The following is a 24887-nucleotide window of genomic DNA, read 5'->3' as shown; positions in this document are numbered from 1 at the left end:
TTGACGTGCTCTTAATTTGCTTAGACAATAAATAGAAGTTTGTTTTGTGAAGTACAGGGCTGCAGTCTAGTCATGATCTGGAAGAGGGGTTCCAATTGTCACTATTCTTGTCACTTTTTTTTTCTCCTACTATTAAATAATGCCTAATTTATTTGGAATTCACTCTTTGCATCAGGGAATTGGGAATTTAGTAATTAAAGCTAACAAATTCATGCAAGCAGATCTTAGAAAGAACCAATTCCCATCTGTTCTTTCATCTAATGCTCAGCTGCTTTCAATAGACCCAGGTGGGACTTGAACCCACAATCCCCAGCTCCGGAGGCTGATGCCTTATCCATTAGGCCACTGGATCACTTATTTACCAGAGAAAAATACATCGTGGTGGGGTAAAAACTTTTACAAAGTTTTGATGCATGCCAACAAAGCCATTACACAACACAATACAACATTGTGAGTACCGTTTGTCACCGTTATAATGCAATGAATGTATTCTTTAAAGAGTTAGACACTACATAAAGCTTTCCCAACAGCAGAGCTTTCTTTTCAGTCTGACTGCAAGAATGTCCACCAGAGCTGTGGCCAGAGAATTGAATGTTCTTTTCTCTACCATAAGCCACCTCCAATGTCGTTTTAGAGAATTTGGCAGTACTTCCAACCGGTCTCACATACGCAGACTACGTGTAACCACGCCATCCCAGGACATCCACGTCCAGCTTCTTCACCTGCGGGATCGTGTGAGACACACCAACCGGGCAGCTGATGAAACTGAGGAGTATTTCTGTCTGTAATAAAGACCTTTTGTAGGGAAAAACTCATTCTGATTGGCTGGACCTTGACCAGGGCCAAAAGGTCTCTGTTGAAAAGATGTGAACTATATAGTAATAAGGTGCCATATGGGGCACATCAAGTATGTCTGAGGGTGTAGACATGAACTGTGATGGAGTTGTTCATAAATTGGGGTTGTGATATAAAATGTAATGACCCAACAAGATAATGCCTCATGCTGTTTTTTCCTTTGCTGTTAACAACAGCAGCTACTATTTACTGTATGCCATTCTACACTGAGGCTTTCCAGACAATTGTGTTAAATATACATTATATACAGTATAAAGCAGGGGTGCAACTTTGTTATTCGAAGTGGGGGGGACATAGCTATCATAATTTGTCCCCCCCCAGTTGGATAAACACTCCAAACAGCCTACCCGACCGCTTGGAGGCGTTCGCATGGTCCTAAAGCTCTCCGTAGCCTCGTTTTGTATCACATTCCAATGATACAACTAGGGGGGACAAAAATGTAATTTCAGAATGAGGGGGGAAACATGTACTCCCCTGGTTTAAAGAATCAGTGTCTTTTTGGGAGTTTTGCATTTGATTATATTTTATATACAAGTCTACATCTTATTAATTTTGTTTTCCAGACAGAGAGGACCTATTTCAATGTCTTCCTTCCCAAAGAGGGCAAAGACTCCAGCCTGCCCATGTTCTTCTGTTCCAAGTGGAGTGTTGGAAAACTAGTGGACTACGCTGCCTCACTGGCCAGCCTCAAGAACAACAACAATGTACTAACAGCTAAGCTAAAAGAAAACAGCCACTAGCAGCAGGATCCAAGTAGACAAACCAATTCTACTGTTATCATCACACAAATATGAATCAACATTCAAATCAACATTTATTATAACGTGTAGTTTCACAATCATGTTTGTCACAATACATTTGACAAAAAAAGGAGTCCTGACTCGCACACAGCACTAATTCTCTAGATCTATTGGAGTCATTGGAGTACTATGAAGATGTTTTTATTTATTTATGACTTATAAAGCTTTGATTTAAAACAGTTTGACGTGCTCTTAATTTGCTTAGACAATAAATAGAAGTTTGTTTTGTGAAGTACAGGGCTGCAGTCTAGTCATGATCTGGAAGAGGGGTTCCAATTGTCACTATTCTTGTCACTTTTTTTTTCTCCTACTATTAAATAATGCCTAATTTATTTGGAATTCACTCTTTGCATCAGGGAATTGGGAATTTAGTAATTAAAGCTAACAAATTCATGCAAGCAGATCTTAGAAAGAACCAATTCCCATCTGTTCTTTCATCTAATGCTCAGCTGCTTTCAATAGACCCAGGTGGGACTTGAACCCACAATCCCCAGCTCCGGAGGCTGATGCCTTATCCATTAGGCCACTGGATCACTTATTTACCAGAGAAAAATACATCGTGGTGGGGTAAAAACTTTTACAAAGTTTTGATGCATGCCAACAAAGCCATTACACAACACAATACAACATTGTGAGTACCGTTTGTCACCGTTATAATGCAATGAATGTATTCTTTAAAGAGTTAGACACTACATAAAGCTTTCCCAACAGCAGAGCTTTCTTTTCAGTCTGACTGCAAGAATGTCCACCAGAGCTGTGGCCAGAGAATTGAATGTTCTTTTCTCTACCATAAGCCACCTCCAATGTCGTTTTAGAGAATTTGGCAGTACTTCCAACCGGTCTCACATACGCAGACTACGTGTAACCACGCCATCCCAGGACATCCACGTCCAGCTTCTTCACCTGCGGGATCGTGTGAGACACACCAACCGGGCAGCTGATGAAACTGAGGAGTATTTCTGTCTGTAATAAAGACCTTTTGTAGGGAAAAACTCATTCTGATTGGCTGGACCTTGACCAGGGCCAAAAGGTCTCTGTTGAAAAGATGTGAACTATATAGTAATAAGGTGCCATATGGGGCACATCAAGTATGTCTGAGGGTGTAGACATGAACTGTGATGGAGTTGTTCATAAATTGGGGTTGTGATATAAAATGTAATGACCCAACAAGATAATGCCTCATGCTGTTTTTTCCTTTGCTGTTAACAACAGCAGCTACTATTTACTGTATGCCATTCTACACTGAGGCTTTCCAGACAATTGTGTTAAATATACATTATATACAGTATAAAGCAGGGGTGCAACTTTGTTATTCGAAGTGGGGGGGACATAGCTATCATAATTTGTCCCCCCCCAGTTGGATAAACACTCCAAACAGCCTACCCGACCGCTTGGAGGCGTTCGCATGGTCCTAAAGCTCTCCGTAGCCTCGTTTTGTATCACATTCCAATGATACAACTAGGGGGGACAAAAATGTAATTTCAGAATGAGGGGGGAAACATGTACTCCCCTGGTTTAAAGAATCAGTGTCTTTTTGGGAGTTTTGCATTTGATTATATTTTATATACAAGTCTACATCTTATTAATTTTGTTTTCCAGACAGAGAGGACCTATTTCAATGTCTTCCTTCCCAAAGAGGGCAAAGACTCCAGCCTGCCCATGTTCTTCTGTTCCAAGTGGAGTGTTGGAAAACTAGTGGACTACGCTGCCTCACTGGCCAGCCTCAAGAACAACAACAATGTACTAACAGCTAAGCTAAAAGAAAACAGCCACTAGCAGCAGGATCCAAGTAGACAAACCAATTCTACTGTTATCATCACACAAATATGAATCAACATTCAAATCAACATTTATTATAACGTGTAGTTTCACAATCATGTTTGTCACAATACATTTGACAAAAAAAGGAGTCCTGACTCGCACACAGCACTAATTCTCTAGATCTATTGGAGTCATTGGAGTACTATGAAGATGTTTTTATTTATTTATGACTTATAAAGCTTTGATTTAAAACAGTTTGACGTGCTCTTAATTTGCTTAGACAATAAATAGAAGTTTGTTTTGTGAAGTACAGGGCTGCAGTCTAGTCATGATCTGGAAGAGGGGTTCCAATTGTCACTATTCTTGTCACTTTTTTTTTCTCCTACTATTAAATAATGCCTAATTTATTTGGAATTCACTCTTTGCATCAGGGAATTGGGAATTTAGTAATTAAAGCTAACAAATTCATGCAAGCAGATCTTAGAAAGAACCAATTCCCATCTGTTCTTTCATCTAATGCTCAGCTGCTTTCAATAGACCCAGGTGGGACTTGAACCCACAATCCCCAGCTCCGGAGGCTGATGCCTTATCCATTAGGCCACTGGATCACTTATTTACCAGAGAAAAATACATCGTGGTGGGGTAAAAACTTTTACAAAGTTTTGATGCATGCCAACAAAGCCATTACACAACACAATACAACATTGTGAGTACCGTTTGTCACCGTTATAATGCAATGAATGTATTCTTTAAAGAGTTAGACACTACATAAAGCTTTCCCAACAGCAGAGCTTTCTTTTCAGTCTGACTGCAAGAATGTCCACCAGAGCTGTGGCCAGAGAATTGAATGTTCTTTTCTCTACCATAAGCCACCTCCAATGTCGTTTTAGAGAATTTGGCAGTACTTCCAACCGGTCTCACATACGCAGACTACGTGTAACCACGCCATCCCAGGACATCCACGTCCAGCTTCTTCACCTGCGGGATCGTGTGAGACACACCAACCGGGCAGCTGATGAAACTGAGGAGTATTTCTGTCTGTAATAAAGACCTTTTGTAGGGAAAAACTCATTCTGATTGGCTGGACCTTGACCAGGGCCAAAAGGTCTCTGTTGAAAAGATGTGAACTATATAGTAATAAGGTGCCATATGGGGCACATCAAGTATGTCTGAGGGTGTAGACATGAACTGTGATGGAGTTGTTCATAAATTGGGGTTGTGATATAAAATGTAATGACCCAACAAGATAATGCCTCATGCTGTTTTTTCCTTTGCTGTTAACAACAGCAGCTACTATTTACTGTATGCCATTCTACACTGAGGCTTTCCAGACAATTGTGTTAAATATACATTATATACAGTATAAAGCAGGGGTGCAACTTTGTTATTCGAAGTGGGGGGGACATAGCTATCATAATATTGTTCCCCCTCAGTTGGATAAACACTCCAAACAGCCTACCCGACCGCTTGGAGGCGTTCGCATGGTCCTAAAGCTCTCCGTAGCCTCGTTTTGTATCACATTCCAATGATACAACTAGGGGGGACATAAATGTAATTTCAGAATGAGGGGGGAAACATGTACTCCCCTGGTTTAAAGAATCAGTGTCTTTTTGGGAGTTTTGCATTTGATTATATTTTATATACAAGTCTACATCTTATTAATTTTGTTTTCCAGACAGAGAGGACCTATTTCAATGTCTTCCTTCCCAAAGAGGGCAAAGACTCCAGCCTGCGGATGTTCTTCTGTTCCAAGTGGAGTGTTGGAAAACTAGTGGACTACGCTGCCTCACTGGCCAGCCTCAAGAACAACAACAATGTACTAACAGCTAAGCTAAAAGAAAACAGCCACTAGCAGCAGGATCCAAGTAGACAAACCAATTCTACTGTTATCATCACACAAATATGAATCAACATTCAAATCAACATTTATTATAACGTGTAGTTTCACAATCATGTTTGTCACAATACATTTGACAAAAAAAGGAGTCCTGACTCGCACACAGCACTAATTCTCTAGATCTATTGGAGTCATTGGAGTACTATGAAGATGTTTTTATTTATTTATGACTTATAAAGCTTTGATTTAAAACAGTTTGACGTGCTCTTAATTTGCTTAGACAATAAATAGAAGTTTGTTTTGTGAAGTACAGGGCTGCAGTCTAGTCATGATCTGGAAGAGGGGTTCCAATTGTCACTATTCTTGTCACTTTTTTTTTCTCCTACTATTAAATAATGCCTAATTTATTTGGAATTCACTCTTTGCATCAGGGAATTGGGAATTTAGTAATTAAAGCTAACAAATTCATGCAAGCAGATCTTAGAAAGAACGAATTCCCATCTGTTCTTTCATCTAATGCTCAGCTGCTTTCAATAGACCCAGGTGCGACTTGAACCCACAATCCCCAGCTCCGGAGGCTGATGCCTTATCCATTAGGCCACTGGATCACTTATTTACCAGAGAAAAATACATCGTGGTGGGGTAAAAACTTTTACAAAGTTTTGATGCATGCCAACAAAGCCATTACACAACACAATACAACATTGTGAGTACCGTTTGTCACCGTTATAATGCAATGAATGTATTCTTTAAAGAGTTAGACACTACATAAAGCTTTCCCAACAGCAGAGCTTTCTTTTCAGTCTGACTGCAAGAATGTCCACCAGAGCTGTGGCCAGAGAATTGAATGTTCTTTTCTCTACCATAAGCCACCTCCAATGTCGTTTTAGAGAATTTGGCAGTACTTCCAACCGGTCTCACATACGCAGACTACGTGTAACCACGCCATCCCAGGACATCCACGTCCAGCTTCTTCACCTGCGGGATCGTGTGAGACACACCAACCGGGCAGCTGATGAAACTGAGGAGTATTTCTGTCTGTAATAAAGACCTTTTGTAGGGAAAAACTCATTCTGATTGGCTGGACCTTGACCAGGGCCAAAAGGTCTCTGTTGAAAAGATGTGAACTATATAGTAATAAGGTGCCATATGGGGCACATCAAGTATGTCTGAGGGTGTAGACATGAACTGTGATGGAGTTGTTCATAAATTGGGGTTGTGATATAAAATGTAATGACCCAACAAGATAATGCCTCATGCTGTTTTTTCCTTTGCTGTTAACAACAGCAGCTACTATTTACTGTATGCCATTCTACACTGAGGCTTTCCAGACAATTGTGTTAAATATACATTATATACAGTATAAAGCAGGGGTGCAACTTTGTTATTCGAAGTGGGGGGGACATAGCTATCATAATATTTTCCCCCTCAGTTGGATAAACACTCCAAACAGCCTACCCGACCGCTTGGAGGCGTTCGCATGGTCCTAAAGCTCTCCGTAGCCTCGTTTTGTATCACATTCCAATGATACAACTAGGGGGGACATAAATGTAATTTCAGAATGAGGGGGGAAACATGTACTCCCCTGGTTTAAAGAATCAGTGTCTTTTTGGGAGTTTTGCATTTGATTATATTTTATATACAAGTCTACATCTTATTAATTTTGTTTTCCAGACAGAGAGGACCTATTTCAATGTCTTCCTTCCCAAAGAGGGCAAAGACTCCAGCCTGCGGATGTTCTTCTGTTCCAAGTGGAGTGTTGGAAAACTAGTGGACTACGCTGCCTCACTGGCCAGCCTCAAGAACAACAACAATGTACTAACAGCTAAGCTAAAAGAAAACAGCCACTAGCAGCAGGATCCAAGTAGACAAACCAATTCTACTGTTATCATCACACAAATATGAATCAACATTCAAATCAACATTTATTATAACGTGTAGTTTCACAATCATGTTTGTCACAATACATTTGACAAAAAAAGGAGTCCTGACTCGCACACAGCACTAATTCTCTAGATCTATTGGAGTCATTGGAGTACTATGAAGATGTTTTTATTTATTTATGACTTATAAAGCTTTGATTTAAAACAGTTTGACGTGCTCTTAATTTGCTTAGACAATAAATAGAAGTTTGTTTTGTGAAGTACAGGGCTGCAGTCTAGTCATGATCTGGAAGAGGGGTTCCAATTGTCACTATTCTTGTCACTTTTTTTTTCTCCTACTATTAAATAATGCCTAATTTATTTGGAATTCACTCTTTGCATCAGGGAATTGGGAATTTAGTAATTAAAGCTAACAAATTCATGCAAGCAGATCTTAGAAAGAACGAATTCCCATCTGTTCTTTCATCTAATGCTCAGCTGCTTTCAATAGACCCAGGTGCGACTTGAACCCACAATCCCCAGCTCCGGAGGCTGATGCCTTATCCATTAGGCCACTGGATCACTTATTTACCAGAGAAAAATACATCGTGGTGGGGTAAAAACTTTTACAAAGTTTTGATGCATGCCAACAAAGCCATTACACAACACAATACAACATTGTGAGTACCGTTTGTCACCGTTATAATGCAATGAATGTATTCTTTAAAGAGTTAGACACTACATAAAGCTTTCCCAACAGCAGAGCTTTCTTTTCAGTCTGACTGCAAGAATGTCCACCAGAGCTGTGGCCAGATAATTGAATGTTCTTTTCTCTACCATAAGCCACCTCCAATGTCGTTTTAGAGAATTTGGCAGTACTTCCAACCGGTCTCACATACGCAGACTACGTGTAACCACGCCATCCCAGGACATCCACGTCCAGCTTCTTCACCTGCGGGATCGTGTGAGACACACCAACCGGGCAGCTGATGAAACTGAGGAGTATTTCTGTCTGTAATAAAGACCTTTTGTAGGGAAAAACTCATTCTGATTGGCTGGACCTTGACCAGGGCCAAAAGGTCTCTGTTGAAAAGATGTGAACTATATAGTAATAAGGTGCCATATGGGGCACATCAAGTATGTCTGAGGGTGTAGACATGAACTGTGATGGAGTTGTTCATAAATTGGGGTTGTGATATAAAATGTAATGACCCAACAAGATAATGCCTCATGCTGTTTTTTCCTTTGCTGTTAACAACAGCAGCTACTATTTACTGTATGCCATTCTACACTGAGGCTTTCCAGACAATTGTGTTAAATATACATTATATACAGTATAAAGCAGGGGTGCAACTTTGTTATTCGAAGTGGGGGGGACATAGCTATCATAATATTTTCCCCCTCAGTTGGATAAACACTCCAAACAGCCTACCCGACCGCTTGGAGGCGTTCGCATGGTCCTAAAGCTCTCCGTAGCCTCGTTTTGTATCACATTCCAATGATACAACTAGGGGGGACATAAATGTAATTTCAGAATGAGGGGGGAAACATGTACTCCCCTGGTTTAAAGAATCAGTGTCTTTTTGGGAGTTTTGCATTTGATTATATTTTATATACAAGTCTACATCTTATTAATTTTGTTTTCCAGACAGAGAGGACCTATTTCAATGTCTTCCTTCCCAAAGAGGGCAAAGACTCCAGCCTGCGGATGTTCTTCTGTTCCAAGTGGAGTGTTGGAAAACTAGTGGACTACGCTGCCTCACTGGCCAGCCTCAAGAACAACAACAATGTACTAACAGCTAAGCTAAAAGAAAACAGCCACTAGCAGCAGGATCCAAGTAGACAAACCAATTCTACTGTTATCATCACACAAATATGAATCAACATTCAAATCAACATTTATTATAACGTGTAGTTTCACAATCATGTTTGTCACAATACATTTGACAAAAAAAGGAGTCCTGACTCGCACACAGCACTAATTCTCTAGATCTATTGGAGTCATTGGAGTACTATGAAGATGTTTTTATTTATTTATGACTTATAAAGCTTTGATTTAAAACAGTTTGACGTGCTCTTAATTTGCTTAGACAATAAATAGAAGTTTGTTTTGTGAAGTACAGGGCTGCAGTCTAGTCATGATCTGGAAGAGGGGTTCCAATTGTCACTATTCTTGTCACTTTTTTTTTCTCCTACTATTAAATAATGCCTAATTTATTTGGAATTCACTCTTTGCATCAGGGAATTGGGAATTTAGTAATTAAAGCTAACAAATTCATGCAAGCAGATCTTAGAAAGAACCAATTCCCATCTGTTCTTTCATCTAATGCACAGCTGCTTTCAATAGACCCAGGTGAGACTTGAACACACAATCCCCAGCTCCGGAGGCTGATGCCTTATCCATTAGGCCACTGGATCACTTATTTACCAGAGAAAAATACATTGTGGTGGGGTAAAAACTTTTACAAAGTTTTGATGCATGCCAACAAAGCCATTACACAACACAACATTGTGAGTACCGTTTGTCACCGTTATAATGCAATGAATGTATTCTTTAAACAGTTAGGCACTACATAAAGCTTTCCCAACAGCAGAGCTTTCTTTTCAGTCTGACTGCAAGAATGTCCACCAGAGCTGTGGCCAGAGAATTGAATGTTCTTTTCTCTACCATAAGCCACCTCCAATGTCGTTTTAGAGAATTTGGCAGTACTTCCAACCGGTCTCACATACGCAGACTACGTGTAACCACGCCATCCCAGGACATCCACGTCCAGCTTCTTCACCTGCGGGATCGTGTGAGACACACCAACCGGGCAGCTGATGAAACTGAGGAGTATTTCTGTCTGTAATAAAGACCTTTTGTAGGGAAAAACTCATTCTGATTGGCTGGACCTTGACCAGGGCCAAAAGGTCTCTGTTGAAAAGATGTGAACTATATAGTAATAAGGTGCCATATGGGGCACATCAAGTATGTCTGAGGGTGTAGACATGAACTGTGATGGAGTTGTTCATAAATTGGGGTTGTGATATAAAATGTAATGACCCAACAAGATAATGCCTCATGCTGTTTTTTCCTTTGCTGTTAACAACAGCAGCTACTATTTACTGTATGCCATTCTACACTGAGGCTTTCCAGACAATTGTGTTAAATATACATTATATACAGTATAAAGCAGGGGTGCAACTTTGTTATTCGAAGTGGGGGGGACATAGCTATCATAATTTTTCCCCCCTTAGTTGGATAAACACTCCAAACAGCCTACCCGACCGCTTGGAGGCGTTCGCATGGTCCTAAAGCTCTCCGTAGCCTCGTTTTGTATCACATTCCAATGATACAACTAGGGGGGACAAAAATGTAATTTCAGAATGAGGGGGGAAACATGTACTCCCCTGGTTTAAAGAATCAGTGTCTTTTTGGGAGTTTTGCATTTGATTATATTTTATATACAAGTCTACATCTTATTAATTTTGTTTTCCAGACAGAGAGGACCTATTTCAATGTCTTCCTTCCCAAAGAGGGCAAAGACTCCAGCCTGCCCATGTTCTTCTGTTCCAAGTGGAGTGTTGGAAAACTAGTGGACTACGCTGCCTCACTGGCCAGCCTCAAGAACAACAACACTGTACTAACAGCTAAGCTAAAAGAAAACAGCCACTAGCAGCAGGATCCAAGTAGACAAACCAATTCTACTGTTATCATCACACAAATATGAATCAACATTCAAATCAACATTTATTATAACGTGTAGTTTCACAATCATGTTTGTCACAATACATTTGACAAGAAAAGGAGTCCTGACTCGCACACAGCACTAATTCTCTAGATCTATTGGAGTCATTGGAGTACTATGAAGATGTTTTTATTTATTTATGACTTATAAAGCTTTGATTTAAAACAGTTTGACGTGCTCTTAATTTGCTTAGACAATAAATAGAAGTTTGTTTTGTGAAGTACAGGGCTGCAGTCTAGTCATGATCTGGAAGAGGGGTTCCAATTGTCACTATTCTTGTCACTTCTTTTTTCTCCTACTATTAAATAATGCCTAATTTATTTGGAATTCACTCTTTGCATCAGGGAATTGGGAATTTAGTAATTAAAGCTAACAAATTCATGCAAGCAGATCTTAGAAAGAACCAATTCCCATCTGTCCTTTCATCTAATGCACAGCTGCTTTCAATAGACCCAGGTGGGACTTGAACCCACAATCCCCAGCTCCGGAGGCTGATGCCTTATCCATTAGGCCACTGGATCACTTATTTACCAGAGAAAAATACATCGTGGTGGGGTAAAAACTTTTACAAAGTTTTGATGCATGCCAACAAAGCCATTACACAACACAATACAACATTGTGAGTACCGTTTGTCACCGTTATAATGCAATGAATGTATTCTTTAAACAGTTAGGCACTACATAAAGCTTTCCCAACAGCAGAGCTTTCTTTTCAGTCTGACTGCAAGAATGTCCACCAGAGCTGTGGCCAGAGAATTGAATGTTCTTTTCTCTACCATAAGCCACCTCCAATGTCGTTTTAGAGAATTTGGCAGTACTTCCAACCGGTCTCACATACGTGTAACCACGCCATCTACGTGTAACCACGCCATCCCAGGACATCCACGTCCAGCTTCTTCACCTGCGGGATCGTGTGAGACACACCAACCGGGCAGCTGATGAAACTGAGGAGTATTTCTGTCTGTAATAAAGACCTTTTGTAGGGAAAAACTCATTCTGATTGGCTGGACCTTGACCAGGGCCAAAAGGTCTCTGTTGAAAAGATGTGAACTATATAGTAATAAGGTGCCATATGGGGCACATCAAGTATGTCTGAGGGTGTAGACATGAACTGTGATGGAGTTGTTCATAAATTGGGGTTGTGATATAAAATGTAATGACCCAACAAGATAATGCCTCATGCTGTTTTTTCCTTTGCTGTTAACAACAGCAGCTACTATTTACTGTATGCCATTCTACACTGAGGCTTTCCAGACAATTGTGTTAAATATACATTATATACAGTATAAAGCAGGGGTGCAACTTTGTTATTCGAAGTGGGGGGGACATAGCTATCATAATTTTTTCCCCCCCAGTTGGATAAACACTCCAAACAGCCTACCCGACCGCTTGGAGGCGTTCGCATGGTCCTAAAGCTCTCCGTAGCCTCGTTTTGTATCACATTCCAATGATACAACTAGGGGGGACAAAAATGTAATTTCAGAATGAGGGGGGAAACATGTACTCCCCTGGTTTAAAGAATCAGTGTCTTTTTGGGAGTTTTGCATTTGATTATATTTTATATACAAGTCTACATCTTATTAATTTTGTTTTCCAGACAGAGAGGACCTATTTCAATGTCTTCCTTCCCAAAGAGGGCAAAGACTCCAGCCTGCCCATGTTCTTCTGTTCCAAGTGGAGTGTTGGAAAACTAGTGGACTATGCTGCCTCACTGGCTAGCTTCAAGAACAACAACAATGTACTAACAGCTAAAAGAAAACAGCCACTAGCAGCAGGCTCCAAGTAGACAAACCTGTTCTACTGTTATCATCATACAAATATGAATCAACATTCAAATCAACATTTATTATAACGTGTAGTTTCACAATCATGTTTGTCACAGTACATTTTACAGAAAAAGGAGTCCTGACTCGCACACAGCACTGATTCTCTAGATCTATTGGAGTCATTGGAATATTATGAAGATGTTTTTATTTATTTATGACTAATAAATCTTTGATTTACAACAGTTTGACGTGCTCTAAATTTGCTTAGAGAATAAATAGAAGATTGTTTTGTGATGTACAGGGCTGCAGTCTAGTCATGATCTGGAAGAGCGGTAACATTTGTCACTTGTCACTCTTGTCACTTTTTTTCCTCCTACTATTGACTAATGCCTCATTCATTTGGAATTCACTCTTTGCATCAGGGAATTTGGAATTTAGTAATTAAAGCTAACAAATTCATGCAAGCAGATCTTAGAAAGAACCAATTCCCATCTGTTCTTTCATCTAATGCACAGCTGCTTTCAATAGAACCAGGTGGGACTTGAACCCACAATCCCCAGCTCCGGAGGCTGATGCCTTATCCATTAGGCCACTGGATCACTTATTTACCAGAGAAAAATACATCGTGGTGGGGTAAAAACTTTTACAAAGTTTTGATGCATGCCAACAAAGCCATTACACAACACAATACAACATTGTGAGTACCGTTTGTCACCGTTATAATGCAATGAATGTATTCTTTAAACAGTTAGGCACTACATAAAGCTTTCCCAACAGCAGAGCTTTCTTTTCAGTCTGACTGCAAGAATGTCCACCAGAGCTGTGGCCAGAGAATTGAATGTTATTTTCTCTACCATAAGCCACCTCCAATGTCGTTTTAGAGAATTTGGCAGTACTTCCAACCGGCCTCACATACGCAGACTACGTGTAACCACGCCATCCCAGGACATCCACGTCCAGCTTCTTCACCTGCGGGATCGTGTGAGACCCACCAACCGGGCAGCTGATGAAACTGAGGAGTATTTCTGTCTGTAATAAAGACCTTTTGTAGGGAAAAACTCATTCTGATTGGCTGGACCTTGACCAGTGTTGAAAATACATTATATACAGTCGTGGCCAAAAGTTTTGAGAATGACCCAAATATTCATTTTCACAAAGTCTGCTGCCTCAGTTTGTATGACGGCAATTTGCATATACTACAGAATATTATGAAGAGTGATCAGATGATGAAGATGTTTTTATTTATTTAGGACTAATAAAGCTTTGATTTAAAACAGTTTGACGTGCTCTTAATTGGCTTAGACAATAAATAGAACAGTATTTTCATCCGTCAAGCAAACTAATTACACTACCCACTGTTTTGTCATTGAAAAAAAATATTCTTCCATTTATCTTTTTTTGAGCTGTTCTAGATTAGTTGGCCCCTACATTTATTACATTGTGCCCATGAAACATTAGGTTCCTGGAACAACTTGGTCAAATTCAGAAGGATAATAATACCAACACCAGCTCTAGGGGGGATGCATGGTTGCCCACCCCAAAATAGCATGTTGCCCTAAAAATGCATTATGTCTGAGTCATGTTAAATCGTTAAAATTGCAGTAAACAAGCTTTGAAACAGTGAAAAAGACATATCAACCTAGAACAAGTCGCGATTATTAATACTAGTTTCTAACGTAGTGTTCGCACATCCAATAACTTGCAGGTACTGGGTACAAAGAATAAACTCATGAAATAAAGATCGATACCTGCACACTGACGCTGCAGTTTATCAATGCTGGTATCTATATTTATTTCTTAAGGATATCAATAATACTACATGGTGTTGCGGTGTTCTATCCATCTTTATATTTGTAATAGTTTTAATACGTCAACAAACTGTATGTTTGCCATCTTCCTGACTTAACCTACAGATATGACACACAAATGTGCACTCCTGTAATCTCTCAGCTATTTTTGTGTGTTTAGGCCGGGATTCAATCCGATTCGCGCTTTGTCGAAAACACACCATTTAAGGGTACTTTCTGATTGAGCTGACATATAAAGAATTTACCGGGAATGTGAACTCCGCGAACACGGGAGCATTGTACCTCTTAATTCCCACCCTGCATGTCCTATCCCACCATCCTCCTGGGCCACCATCCCAGGAGGACCTAGGCCGGGATTCGATTCAAACCGCCCATTTAGGTCATTAACATTTTAAATGCGATTTTCCTGCATTTCGTAGACCGATTTAACTGTAACTGGTGCAAATGTCAGCAAAAAATCGAATGACCTTTAAATGTCAAGTGCACTGTTACGCAGATCTATCGCTGATCGGATTGAATCCCGGCCTTAGCAACATGACTTTCAATCACACCAGACCATACACTCTAGTAATGTTTCCATAGCTTTTAGTATCCTGTTCAATCTGATCCACCAGCACCCCCACTAAACAAACAACACCTACTTCAGTTAGCAGCAGATAATTGGTAAATGAACTGACTGGAAGAAAGGTGCCATTCTAGACTGGGGAAACCAGAGAAGATCAATGGTGGACCCCTGCCCACTCTCTGTGTAGGCCACGATTTATGACCAGTCTCATTAACAAAAACACCATGGCACAAACGGTCAACACTGTTAATCATCCTGCAAGCGAGATTTCCTCAGTCAACTAAGAAATGTACGGTGTCCATATTAGGACAGCCTGCCTGTCCTAATAGTGCAATTCAACAACGGCTTCAGATTCCTCCGATGATTTCTTGGGAGTGGACGTTCTGATCGCTGATCTTGAAAATGACAAGGTGAGTGTTAACGTGGATTTGTATGTCTCTCCTCCTCTGTCTCACCGCACATACAGAAATGTAGATGGAGGGAGCCAGTAGCATGTTCATGTTCATCTCATACTTGTTGACATGACACTAATAGGTTCCTAAGGGCTCTGGTCAACGGTAGTGCACTATAAAGGGAATAGGTTTCCATTTTCACTATCCGTCCACAGCTGTAGCCTCTCCTATAGCGTTGTCAGACACACAGCATAGGTTAATGAGACTGCTATGTGACGTTCCGACTTAATTCGTGTGAAATGACCGGGTGGGAAAACTTGCCGAGGCAAGATTATGAGGATTTCACCAAACGTTGAGAAAGACCTACGAAGTCTTTAGCCCAGATTGGGAGAGGAGAAGTCCAGTGGTTCTGGACGATCAGGGATCAGACTCAATATCCAATATCTGATCAACATAATCATTGGGGCACAAGAGGTGTTCTCATTATATGTGCATATGTTCTTTTTAGCTATTTGTGTGGTTGATGTTTTTGGATATACCGTATGAAAACATATTCAGCTGCTCTTCGTATCTGACATAATAGTTAAGTCTTATTATTTTTGTAAAATGGCGGCCTCATATTTTGGGAGGCAAAAAAAGAAAGAATTATTAACAGCAGTTCAAATACATTTTGGACATGACTGCACAGTTGCTCAAACCTCGGGCAAATTCTGATAGTGGTTGAGCATCTGGTGGATGCTTATATTTGTTCCTTTGCAAATGAGAACTCCTCGTCAGAAATCAATAATACGCAATGTGCATCTTCAAGCGTTGAGCCACACCTGAGCCATGATTACACATCCTCCGGTAGTAAATTGGTCATTATCACAGCCATCCTCTCTTGTTGGGTGAACTCTTACTTACCTCATAGCATCTGATCCCCTTCAACAGGGCAATAATGGCTGTCCTAATCTATGGAGGAGAACCAAACTGCCTTCCCCCAAATGAATAGTGCATCACCCATACTAAACAGGCCAATGAAGTACTACAATATCCAACAAGAGCTTTGAATTAAGAGCTTAGAATTATAGATAATGCCACTGTCTCAATTATGTGCTTATGAATTCTGACATTTAAAAAACTTTTTTTTTTGTGGGTACAGATTTTTTCTTACAAACCACACCAATAATATTTAATCAAGGTGTGACCAGGTGTGTCTCTTTTGTATCGAATCTTTATTTAGACATATCCTCTCACTGGACCTACTGTAGTCATGGGCCTGAGGCCAAAACTACCATCACATTTTTGACATTTCAGTTTTACTCTGAACATCTCCTCCTCAACCGGACTGCCACCTGTGACTCATATCTCTCACCTAGCTGTGCTTTTGTCACCACATTATGTCATCATGTTAGAACACTATGTTCGGACCTTTGCAAACTCATTGACACCACACTCAATAGAGAGGTGAAGATGGCGCCGGAGGGTAGGGCTGCCGTCTTATCGGCTCTTAACCAACCATGCTATTTTGTTTGTTTTTTCGCGTTGTTCGTAACTTGTTTGGTACAAAATGTTGCTGCAACCGTCTTTTATGAACGAAAAGAGCTTCTGGATCTCAAATTGGACGAGGAGTTCTTCTTCAATGAGTCGGACGCGAGGGATATACTAAGGACACCCGACAAGGCCCAGATCCCCGTGATTCGCTGGAAAATAAATGTGAAACTGAAAGCACGTATATCCTACCAACGGGACATTAAAAACTGTAATATCTTATGTTTCACCGACGCGTGGCTGAACGACGACATTAAGAATATACAGCTGGCGGGTTATACACTCTATCAGCAGGACAGAACAGCAGCCTCTGGTAAGACACGGGGGCCTATGCATATTTGTAAACAATAGCTGGTGCATGATATCTAAGGAAGTCTCAAGGTTTGGTTCGCCTGAGGTAGAGTATCTCATGATAAGCTGTAGACCACAGTATCTACCTAGAGAGTTTGCATCTGTATTTTCGTAGCTGTCTACATACAACCACAGACCGAGGCTGGCACTAAAACCGCACTCAATCAGCTGTATTCCGCCATAAACAAACAGAAAAACGTTCATCCAGAGGCGGTGCTCCTAGTGGCCGGGGACTTTAATGCAGGGAAACTTAAATCAGTTTTACCTAATATCTATCAGCATGTTAAATGTGCAACCAGAGGGAAAACAATTCTAGACCACCTTTACTCCACACACAGAGACGAGTACAAAGCTCTCCCTCGCCCCTCCATTTGGCAAATCTGACCATAACTCTTTCCTCCTGATTCCTGCTTACAAGCAAAAATTAAAGCAGGAAGCACCAGTGACTCGGTCTATAAAAAAGTGGTCAGATGAAGCAGATGCTAAACTACAGGACAGTTTTGCTAGCACAGACTGGAATATGTTCCAGGATTCTTCCGATGGCATTGAGGAGTACACCACATCAGTGACAAGCTTTATCAATAAGTGCATCGAGGACGTTGTCCCCACAGTGACCGTACATATATACCCGAACCAGAAGCCATGGATTGCAGTCAACATTCGCACTGAGCTAAAGGCTAGAGCTGCTGCTTTCAAGGAGCGGGACTCTAACCCGGAAGCTTACAAGAAATCCCGCTATGCCCTCTGAGGAACCATCAAACTTTAATAACTCTACCTACATGTACATAATTACCTCAATTACCTCTACACCGGTGCCCCCTGCACATTGGTACATTGACTCTGTACCGGTACCTCCTGTATACAGCCCAGCTATTGTTATTTACTGCTGCTCTTATTTATTCTTCTCTCTTACTTTTTGGGGGATTTTCTTAAAACTGCATTGTTGGTTAAGGGCTTGTAAGTAAGTATGTCACAGTAAGGTAGTGCAAAACGTGAGTGTTCAATAAAGTGATATTCAAATCAAATGTTATTTGTCACATGCGCGAATACAACTCACGTTTTGCATTGATCAATCTGTTAATGTTAATGTACATGTGTGAATCATGCACATCACCATAGTATGTAGGCCTATGATAGGATATAACCATTTACCATGTTACATTGAAGCAACTGTCCAGTGATCCAGATTTCAGTTACCTATAATGAATTACAATATGAGTGAATTTTATTAGACATACACAAGTTTATTTATTGAAAATGATACTCATTGATCAGTTTTCCACTATCTGGTTGGTGCTATGACAACGAAAGGACTTGTCGATACTAATCAAGATGATTGACGCATACCCGCCTCCACAACTCTGGGCCACTGTCTTGTACTTGAAGTGAAGGTCCCCAAAGCGGGCCGTCTACTAAGTTAATGTTGTCCACATGTCATTGACTACTTGATGGAGTGCACCGCGGCGTGCCATGACCGAGGAAAACTCCAACCCAAAAGCCCCATTAAATTACTTTTTTATTCTTAAATGAAAGAAGAGGCAAGAAGGAGTGGACGAGGAGGAAGTGGTGGGGTGACTTTATCCACCGGAGTATCATATGTGACGTTCTTGATTCATCATCTAATATGGGCAGTCCAGGAATATATAAACTCCCGCTCACACCCTTCCCGCCAATGAAGAACCTCACACGAGGAAACCCTCCACCGACAAAAATCTCTACAAAGCTACACAAGTTACAGTAAGTTTAAGCTAGTTGTGTGTCGTCCACAAACCGCTAGACTTTTATATATAAAAGGTGAACACCTATTTAGGATGATAAATTATTTATTCAGTTATTAGGTAACCTTGTGTCAGAGTAGATAATTAATTGGTAGACATATCTGTCTTTTCTAAGATTACGCAATCGTGCGCAATTACGCGTGAAACCGGCTAATTGAAAAGTTAGGACAAGATGACATTGATACAAGTTCAACCATTTATCTTTACCTTTATGTCGTTTTATAACAAAACGGTCCACGTGCAGTGCCTTGCTGTCCATCTAGAATGATTCCTGAGACTAGAGTGGCGTGCCCGGTGACGGTGAGAGAGTGCGTCCTGGGGACCCGCTGGCTGACGGCTGCGCTCACGGTGCTGCTGCTGCTGTTCTCCACGACGGTCACCTGTGTACACAGTACCACAGTGGAGCACGACTTGCATATCGTCCACAATGTCGACAATAGAAGTAAGTTGACACTCGTTTTATTTTCGAATAAAAATAAATGATCTGTCTCCTATAAGCTTTTAATCTTGAAAGGTGACATTGGTGAGTATATGGTTATTACACATGGATTGCATTTTATTTCATAAAATTATGTTTTTGTATGTTAATTAATATAAATCAGATTTCAGATTTCTAACCTATTACAAATGGTTTATAAAGGGTGTGGTAAAATGTGTTAGTAAACTAATACAATCATAATAAACAAATGTAATAATTTTGAATGGGTAACACATATCACACTGATAACGTGAAATGATCTACAATGATTCTAAAAAATACATTTTGTTATATCATAATATTATCTAAGGTTTTTTATCATTATTGATATGGGGTTTATAAATTAAATAACCACAGTGTAACTGTCTTATAAACCCTAAAATCCAGTAAATGGACCTCCACTGCATGATGAAAAGGTGACATCTACTTTCAGGTTATTGTTCATAGCCTAAATGGTATTGTTCATACCAGGTTATTGTTTGTAGCCAAAATAGTATTGTTCATACCAGGTTATTGATCATACCACCTTATTGTTTATACATGTTATTGTTCATACCACTTTATTGTTCACACCACGTTATTGTTCATACCGGGTTATTGTTCATATCACGTTATTGTTCATACCGGGTTATTGTTCATATCACGTTATTGTTCACACCACGTTATTGTTCATACCGGGTTATTGTTCATATCACGTTATTGTTCATACCGGGTTATTGTTCATATCACATTATTGTTCATACCGGGTTATTGTTCATATCACGTTATTGTTCATATTACATTATTGTTCATACCACGTTATTGTTCATACCCGGGTTATTGTTCATACCATGTTATTGTTCATACCACATTATTGTTCATATCACGTTAATGTTCATACCGCGTTATTGTTCATACCATGTTATTGTTCATACCGGGTTATTGTTCATATCACGTTATTGATCATACCGGGTTATTGTTCATATCACGTTATTGTTCATATTACATTATTGTTCATACCCGGGTTATTGTTCATACCATGTTATTGTTCATACCGCATTATTGTTCATATCACGTTAATGTTCATACCGTGTTATTGTTCATACCATGTTATTGTTCATACCACATTATTGTTCATATCACGTTAATGTTCATACCGCGTTATTGTTCATACCATGTTATTGTTCATACCATGTTATTGTTCATGCCGGGTTATTGTTCCTATCACATTATTGTTCATACCGCGTTATTGTTCATACCGGGTTATTGTTCATATCACGTTATTGTTCATACCGCGTTATTGTTCATACCACATTAGTGCTCATACCAATACCAAAACATTGTGTCCTTTACAACATTACTACTAGTTATGGAACAGCAATATGACGAGTTATTAGGTCTGACTATCAAATGTGACATACTGTTTAGGCATAACGGTACAACTATGTAGGCTACTTTGTGGACAGGCATTTGTGTGTGCTTGTCAGAGAGTTTGAGTGTGTGTGTTTCTGTCTGTCTGTGATTGCGAGGACATGCTTGTATATACTGTGTGTGTATATATATACTGTATATATGTGCGGGATGAGTGGAAGCATAAAGTTAAGGTTTGAAAAAAAAAATATATATATATATATTGCTTCCACTCATCCCTCTTTTCTTTGTCAGGTCCAGAGATAGATCCATTGTGGTACGTGGGGCGTGGGGTGAGGCCCATCGGGCGCTTTGGGAAGAGGCAGAGCAGAGGAGGGGGCAGCGGTGGGCTCAGACACCCTGAATATGTGATAAACACCCTGGAGCTTCTCCTCAACACCATCAGGAACCAGGAGAGCCTCGGGAAGACACTGGGCGGGGAGGACGCCGACTGGTTACCGTGACAACATGCTCTCCACCCACCGTCTGTGTCTGTGAATGTGTCTTTTCGTTATTTAATCAAGGATTGTCCCCCTTTCTCGGTCTCCTTCTCATTTTCTTTCTTCCTTCCTGTCTTTCTTCTTCTCAAGGTTCTCTCTCAAGCCTATGTTTTACTCGAAGGGACCTCTAAACTGGCTGACCCCAAAAATAAGTTGTATTCTGTACATACTGAGAAATGCAATCTATATTGATTAATAAATGAAGATGTCTCTAACGATGTTTTTGGTAGATTGGTGCTGTTACCGATTATTGTTTGATGAAAAGCAGGACGTAAATCAAGAGAAACGTAAAGATGCTCAAACTCTGATACGAATCTTTCTGCGAATTAGCGGGTTGGTATTTTTTGTTTTGTTACCATGAGGTAAATAGGTATGAATATTGCTGATAAAGCGATTTTCTTTGTAACATAAGATAAGTAATACGTTATTAATTCCCAAAGGTTAGAAATGACTGGAAACTCCAGAGATCATTCAGGTATGCAAACTTTTATTCATTTAAGTATTACACTTTTTCCTCATTCAGAGCAATTTGGCACATAGAGAATACATTTTTTGCTTCATAATATTTTCCCCCAACACATGATATGGATGGCAACAAACGATTGCACATGAGTGAATAGTCCATCAAAGCTGTGCATAGTGAACTTCACTGCAGTCATTCAGTCATGATGTCTGTGGGAGATCTAGCTGCCAACACAGAAGGATCAAGTTTATGATTGGGTAATTATACCTTATATCTCATATCCATTTTTTTTAACATATATATATAAACAAATTCTGAGGTGAGATCACTTTATTTTTTTTATTTTTTTACAATATAAAAATACAGGACATTGATAATGATGACCCCCATGGCTGTGCTTCTCATGAGAATTTTGTACATCTATTTAACATGCGTTTATACACAACACACCTCCAGGAACAACGACAACATACAGGAACGATCTGCAAAACCTGCAAAATGCGATCATAGGATGAATAGATGGACTCAGCAGTGGACAGTGTTCAAATAGAATCAAATACCATCTAAAAAACAACAGAAGTCCCAGCAGTCCAGAGGTATGGGAATAACCTGTTATCAAAGGACAACTAGATGACACTTTATACTAGTTCTGGTCCATGGTGTTATGTGTGGCCTGAAAAAAGAATGCACATAACACCATGGACCATAGCAAACGTCATACTATTTTACCTGTCAAAACCGAGCAGTAGACACGAACAGAACCCTACGCAACCTGGTATTTCATATCCTCTATATTAATACTTTCGGACTTTCTCAATATAAAGAGCCAGGCCTGTATTTGTAGATCACAATGAATACAGTTACATGGACAGGGAAGATCTGATCCTAGATCAGTACTCCTACAATGAGACGCTTGATAACAAAAACAGGCCGAGCACTCAGGACTCTTTGGAGCGATGTCACACACTGCATCAACTACTATTTACAGCGTCTCCCGTTTTAATCATGAAAATCACACGTTTTTTTTTTAGACAATTAATGCAGCCATACATGTCAAGCACTTTGAAAACGGAAACATGACACGCTTTCAGACATAACTGATGATTAAAGCTTTCAGAGGGGGGAGAAAGCGTACACCATTTTCCGCTCACTTTGTTTTAGTGAGAATAAGAATCTTGAAAAGTTAAAAAAATTCCCAATTGCTTGTAATAAAATCATGGTTTTCATGGCATACGGCCCATTAGACTTCATTGTGTATAAATCTTTACAAGATACTTAACGCAATGTACAATTCATTACTGGAGCCATACAGCACAGGTGACAAATCAGGATCTATGTCAAATAAAGGCCACAAGGCTGAAATAATTGAAATATAACAATAACAACAACTAATGGCTTAGAATGGTCACAATTTCATAGACAGGTGTTTTTATTTGGTAAGAAACACGTGTTCATTTAATCAATTCACGGCTTCTTTGGGTTCATAAATGACTTACAGATAGGTAGCCTATTTGTGTGATAAATGCTTCATTATTTGTAAATGCAATTAAACGGAAATGTTTCATTACATTACTAGCAATATAGCTAAACCTTCTCCAAATATGGTAACTAAGCACAAGAGTAATTAGGTAATCACAAAATCACCTCCTTCAAACGGTTGAGGTGTGTTCACTTGTTACCTTAATGACAATTCTTAATTAAGGAACAGGAGAGGACACCAGATCTTTTTTCAAGCAGTCTTCTTTTCTAAAATTTGAAAAACATCAGACCATATCTTAGTGAATGAGGGTTGTTATTTGCTAGTTTCAGGGGAATTATTACTTTTGAGTCTTTACACAGAAATAATAATTAAATGCCAACATTGAACAGGTCCCGCATCTGCTCTACAATTCATCATGACATTTCATCGGTGAGAGAAAGTAAAACAGTAGTATAAAACATGGTTTATCCTCTATAGGGACACGTACCACAGAACTATTTCACGTGTTTGTTTCACATCTTCTTTGTACATTAGTTCAAACACCGACGACACTCTTGCAAACAGTTAGAAAAAAAAAAGACCGACAGAGATTTTCTATTTTCTGTACTACAATGACTCTGAAGTGACGTCTTCTTTTGATAGTAAGACAGTGAGTTGTCTCGGTGAGGAGTGTTCGTATGCTGATTTTAAGGCAGAGACACGCCGTCTATCAACCCACCACGTTGTGGGTGTCGTGGTGTGGTGGTTACAGTGAGTGAGGCCCGGGGGGGGCGGGGGGGGGGGGGGGGGGCGGATGGAGTTGGATGGGACAGGAGTTGGGTCAATCCTGGCCTGGGGAGGCAGGGCATGGGGTTGTTTTTAGGGGGTGACAGGATGGGGAAGTGCCTGGCTGAGGAGAGCGCTGGGTGGGGTGCACAGGGCAGGTGTTAGTCCCTGCGAAGCCCGAAGCGGACGCTGGATCAAGGCACTGGATTGGAGAGGCCCCGCGGGGGTCCACGGGTGCCCTCAAGGGACTTCTTGTGCTGTCTGTATGTCACTACGGCTGAAGTGCTCTCACCTGTTGCTCAGACTCCCTATCTGGAAGAAGACCAGGAAATACATATAGACATATACTTCAGCATTTCAGGTAAGGAAAGTATTCAACAGTCAAAATGACAAATGAAGCTATTACATAGTAAAACGTAAATGTAGTTTACATTGCATATACACTGAGTGCGCCAAACATTAAGAACACCGTGCTAATATTGCAACCCCCCCTCTTTTGCCCTCAGAACAGCCTTAATTCGTCGGGGCATGGACTCTACAAGGTGTCGAAAGCATTCCACACAGATGCTGGCCCATGTTGACTCCAATGCTTCCCACAGTGGTGTCAAGTTGGCTGGATGTCCTTTGGGTGGTGGACCATTCTTGATACACCTGGGAAACTGTTGAGTGTGAAAAACCCTGCAGCATTGCAGTTCTTGACACAAATCAGTGCGCCTGGCACCTACTACCATACCCTGTTCAAAGACACCTAAATATTTTGCCTTGCCCAGTCACCCTCT

General features: G+C 40.2%; 1 protein-coding gene and 5 non-coding genes across 8 annotated transcripts in view; all 6 read right to left on the bottom strand.

The window, feature by feature from the left end:
* Positions 1-279: 279 nt before the first annotated feature.
* On the bottom strand, positions 280-352 carry trnar-ccg (transfer RNA arginine (anticodon CCG)). Its single transcript has one exon. It is a non-coding gene; the product is annotated as a tRNA-Arg (tRNA).
* A 1763-nt stretch (positions 353-2115) lies between these two features.
* Positions 2116-2188, bottom strand: trnar-ccg (transfer RNA arginine (anticodon CCG)). The gene has a single exon. It is a non-coding gene; the product is annotated as a tRNA-Arg (tRNA).
* Positions 2189-3951: 1763 nt separating this feature from the next.
* On the bottom strand, positions 3952-4024 carry trnar-ccg (transfer RNA arginine (anticodon CCG)). Its single transcript has one exon. It is a non-coding gene; the product is annotated as a tRNA-Arg (tRNA).
* A 7267-nt stretch (positions 4025-11291) lies between these two features.
* Positions 11292-11364, bottom strand: trnar-ccg (transfer RNA arginine (anticodon CCG)). The gene has a single exon. It is a non-coding gene; the product is annotated as a tRNA-Arg (tRNA).
* A 1771-nt stretch (positions 11365-13135) lies between these two features.
* Positions 13136-13208, bottom strand: trnar-ccg (transfer RNA arginine (anticodon CCG)). Its single transcript has one exon. It is a non-coding gene; the product is annotated as a tRNA-Arg (tRNA).
* An 8662-nt stretch (positions 13209-21870) lies between these two features.
* Positions 21871-24887, bottom strand: part of LOC139583562 (rab effector MyRIP-like) — a 151730-nt gene continuing 148713 nt past the window's right edge. For all 3 annotated transcript variants that reach the window (XM_071414780.1, XM_071414781.1, XM_071414782.1), the window contains one exon: positions 21871-24420. In XM_071414780.1, the coding sequence (XP_071270881.1) occupies positions 24380-24420 (41 nt within the window). In that variant the 3' untranslated portion in view covers positions 21871-24379. The remainder of the gene's footprint in view (positions 24421-24887) is intronic.

The sequence above is a fragment of the Salvelinus alpinus genome, chromosome 8 (assembly GCF_045679555.1).
Source record: "Salvelinus alpinus chromosome 8, SLU_Salpinus.1, whole genome shotgun sequence".
Lineage (NCBI taxonomy): Eukaryota > Metazoa > Chordata > Actinopteri > Salmoniformes > Salmonidae > Salvelinus > Salvelinus alpinus.
Note: the sequence above shows the minus strand (reverse complement) of the source record. Positions and strands in the feature narration are given on the sequence as shown.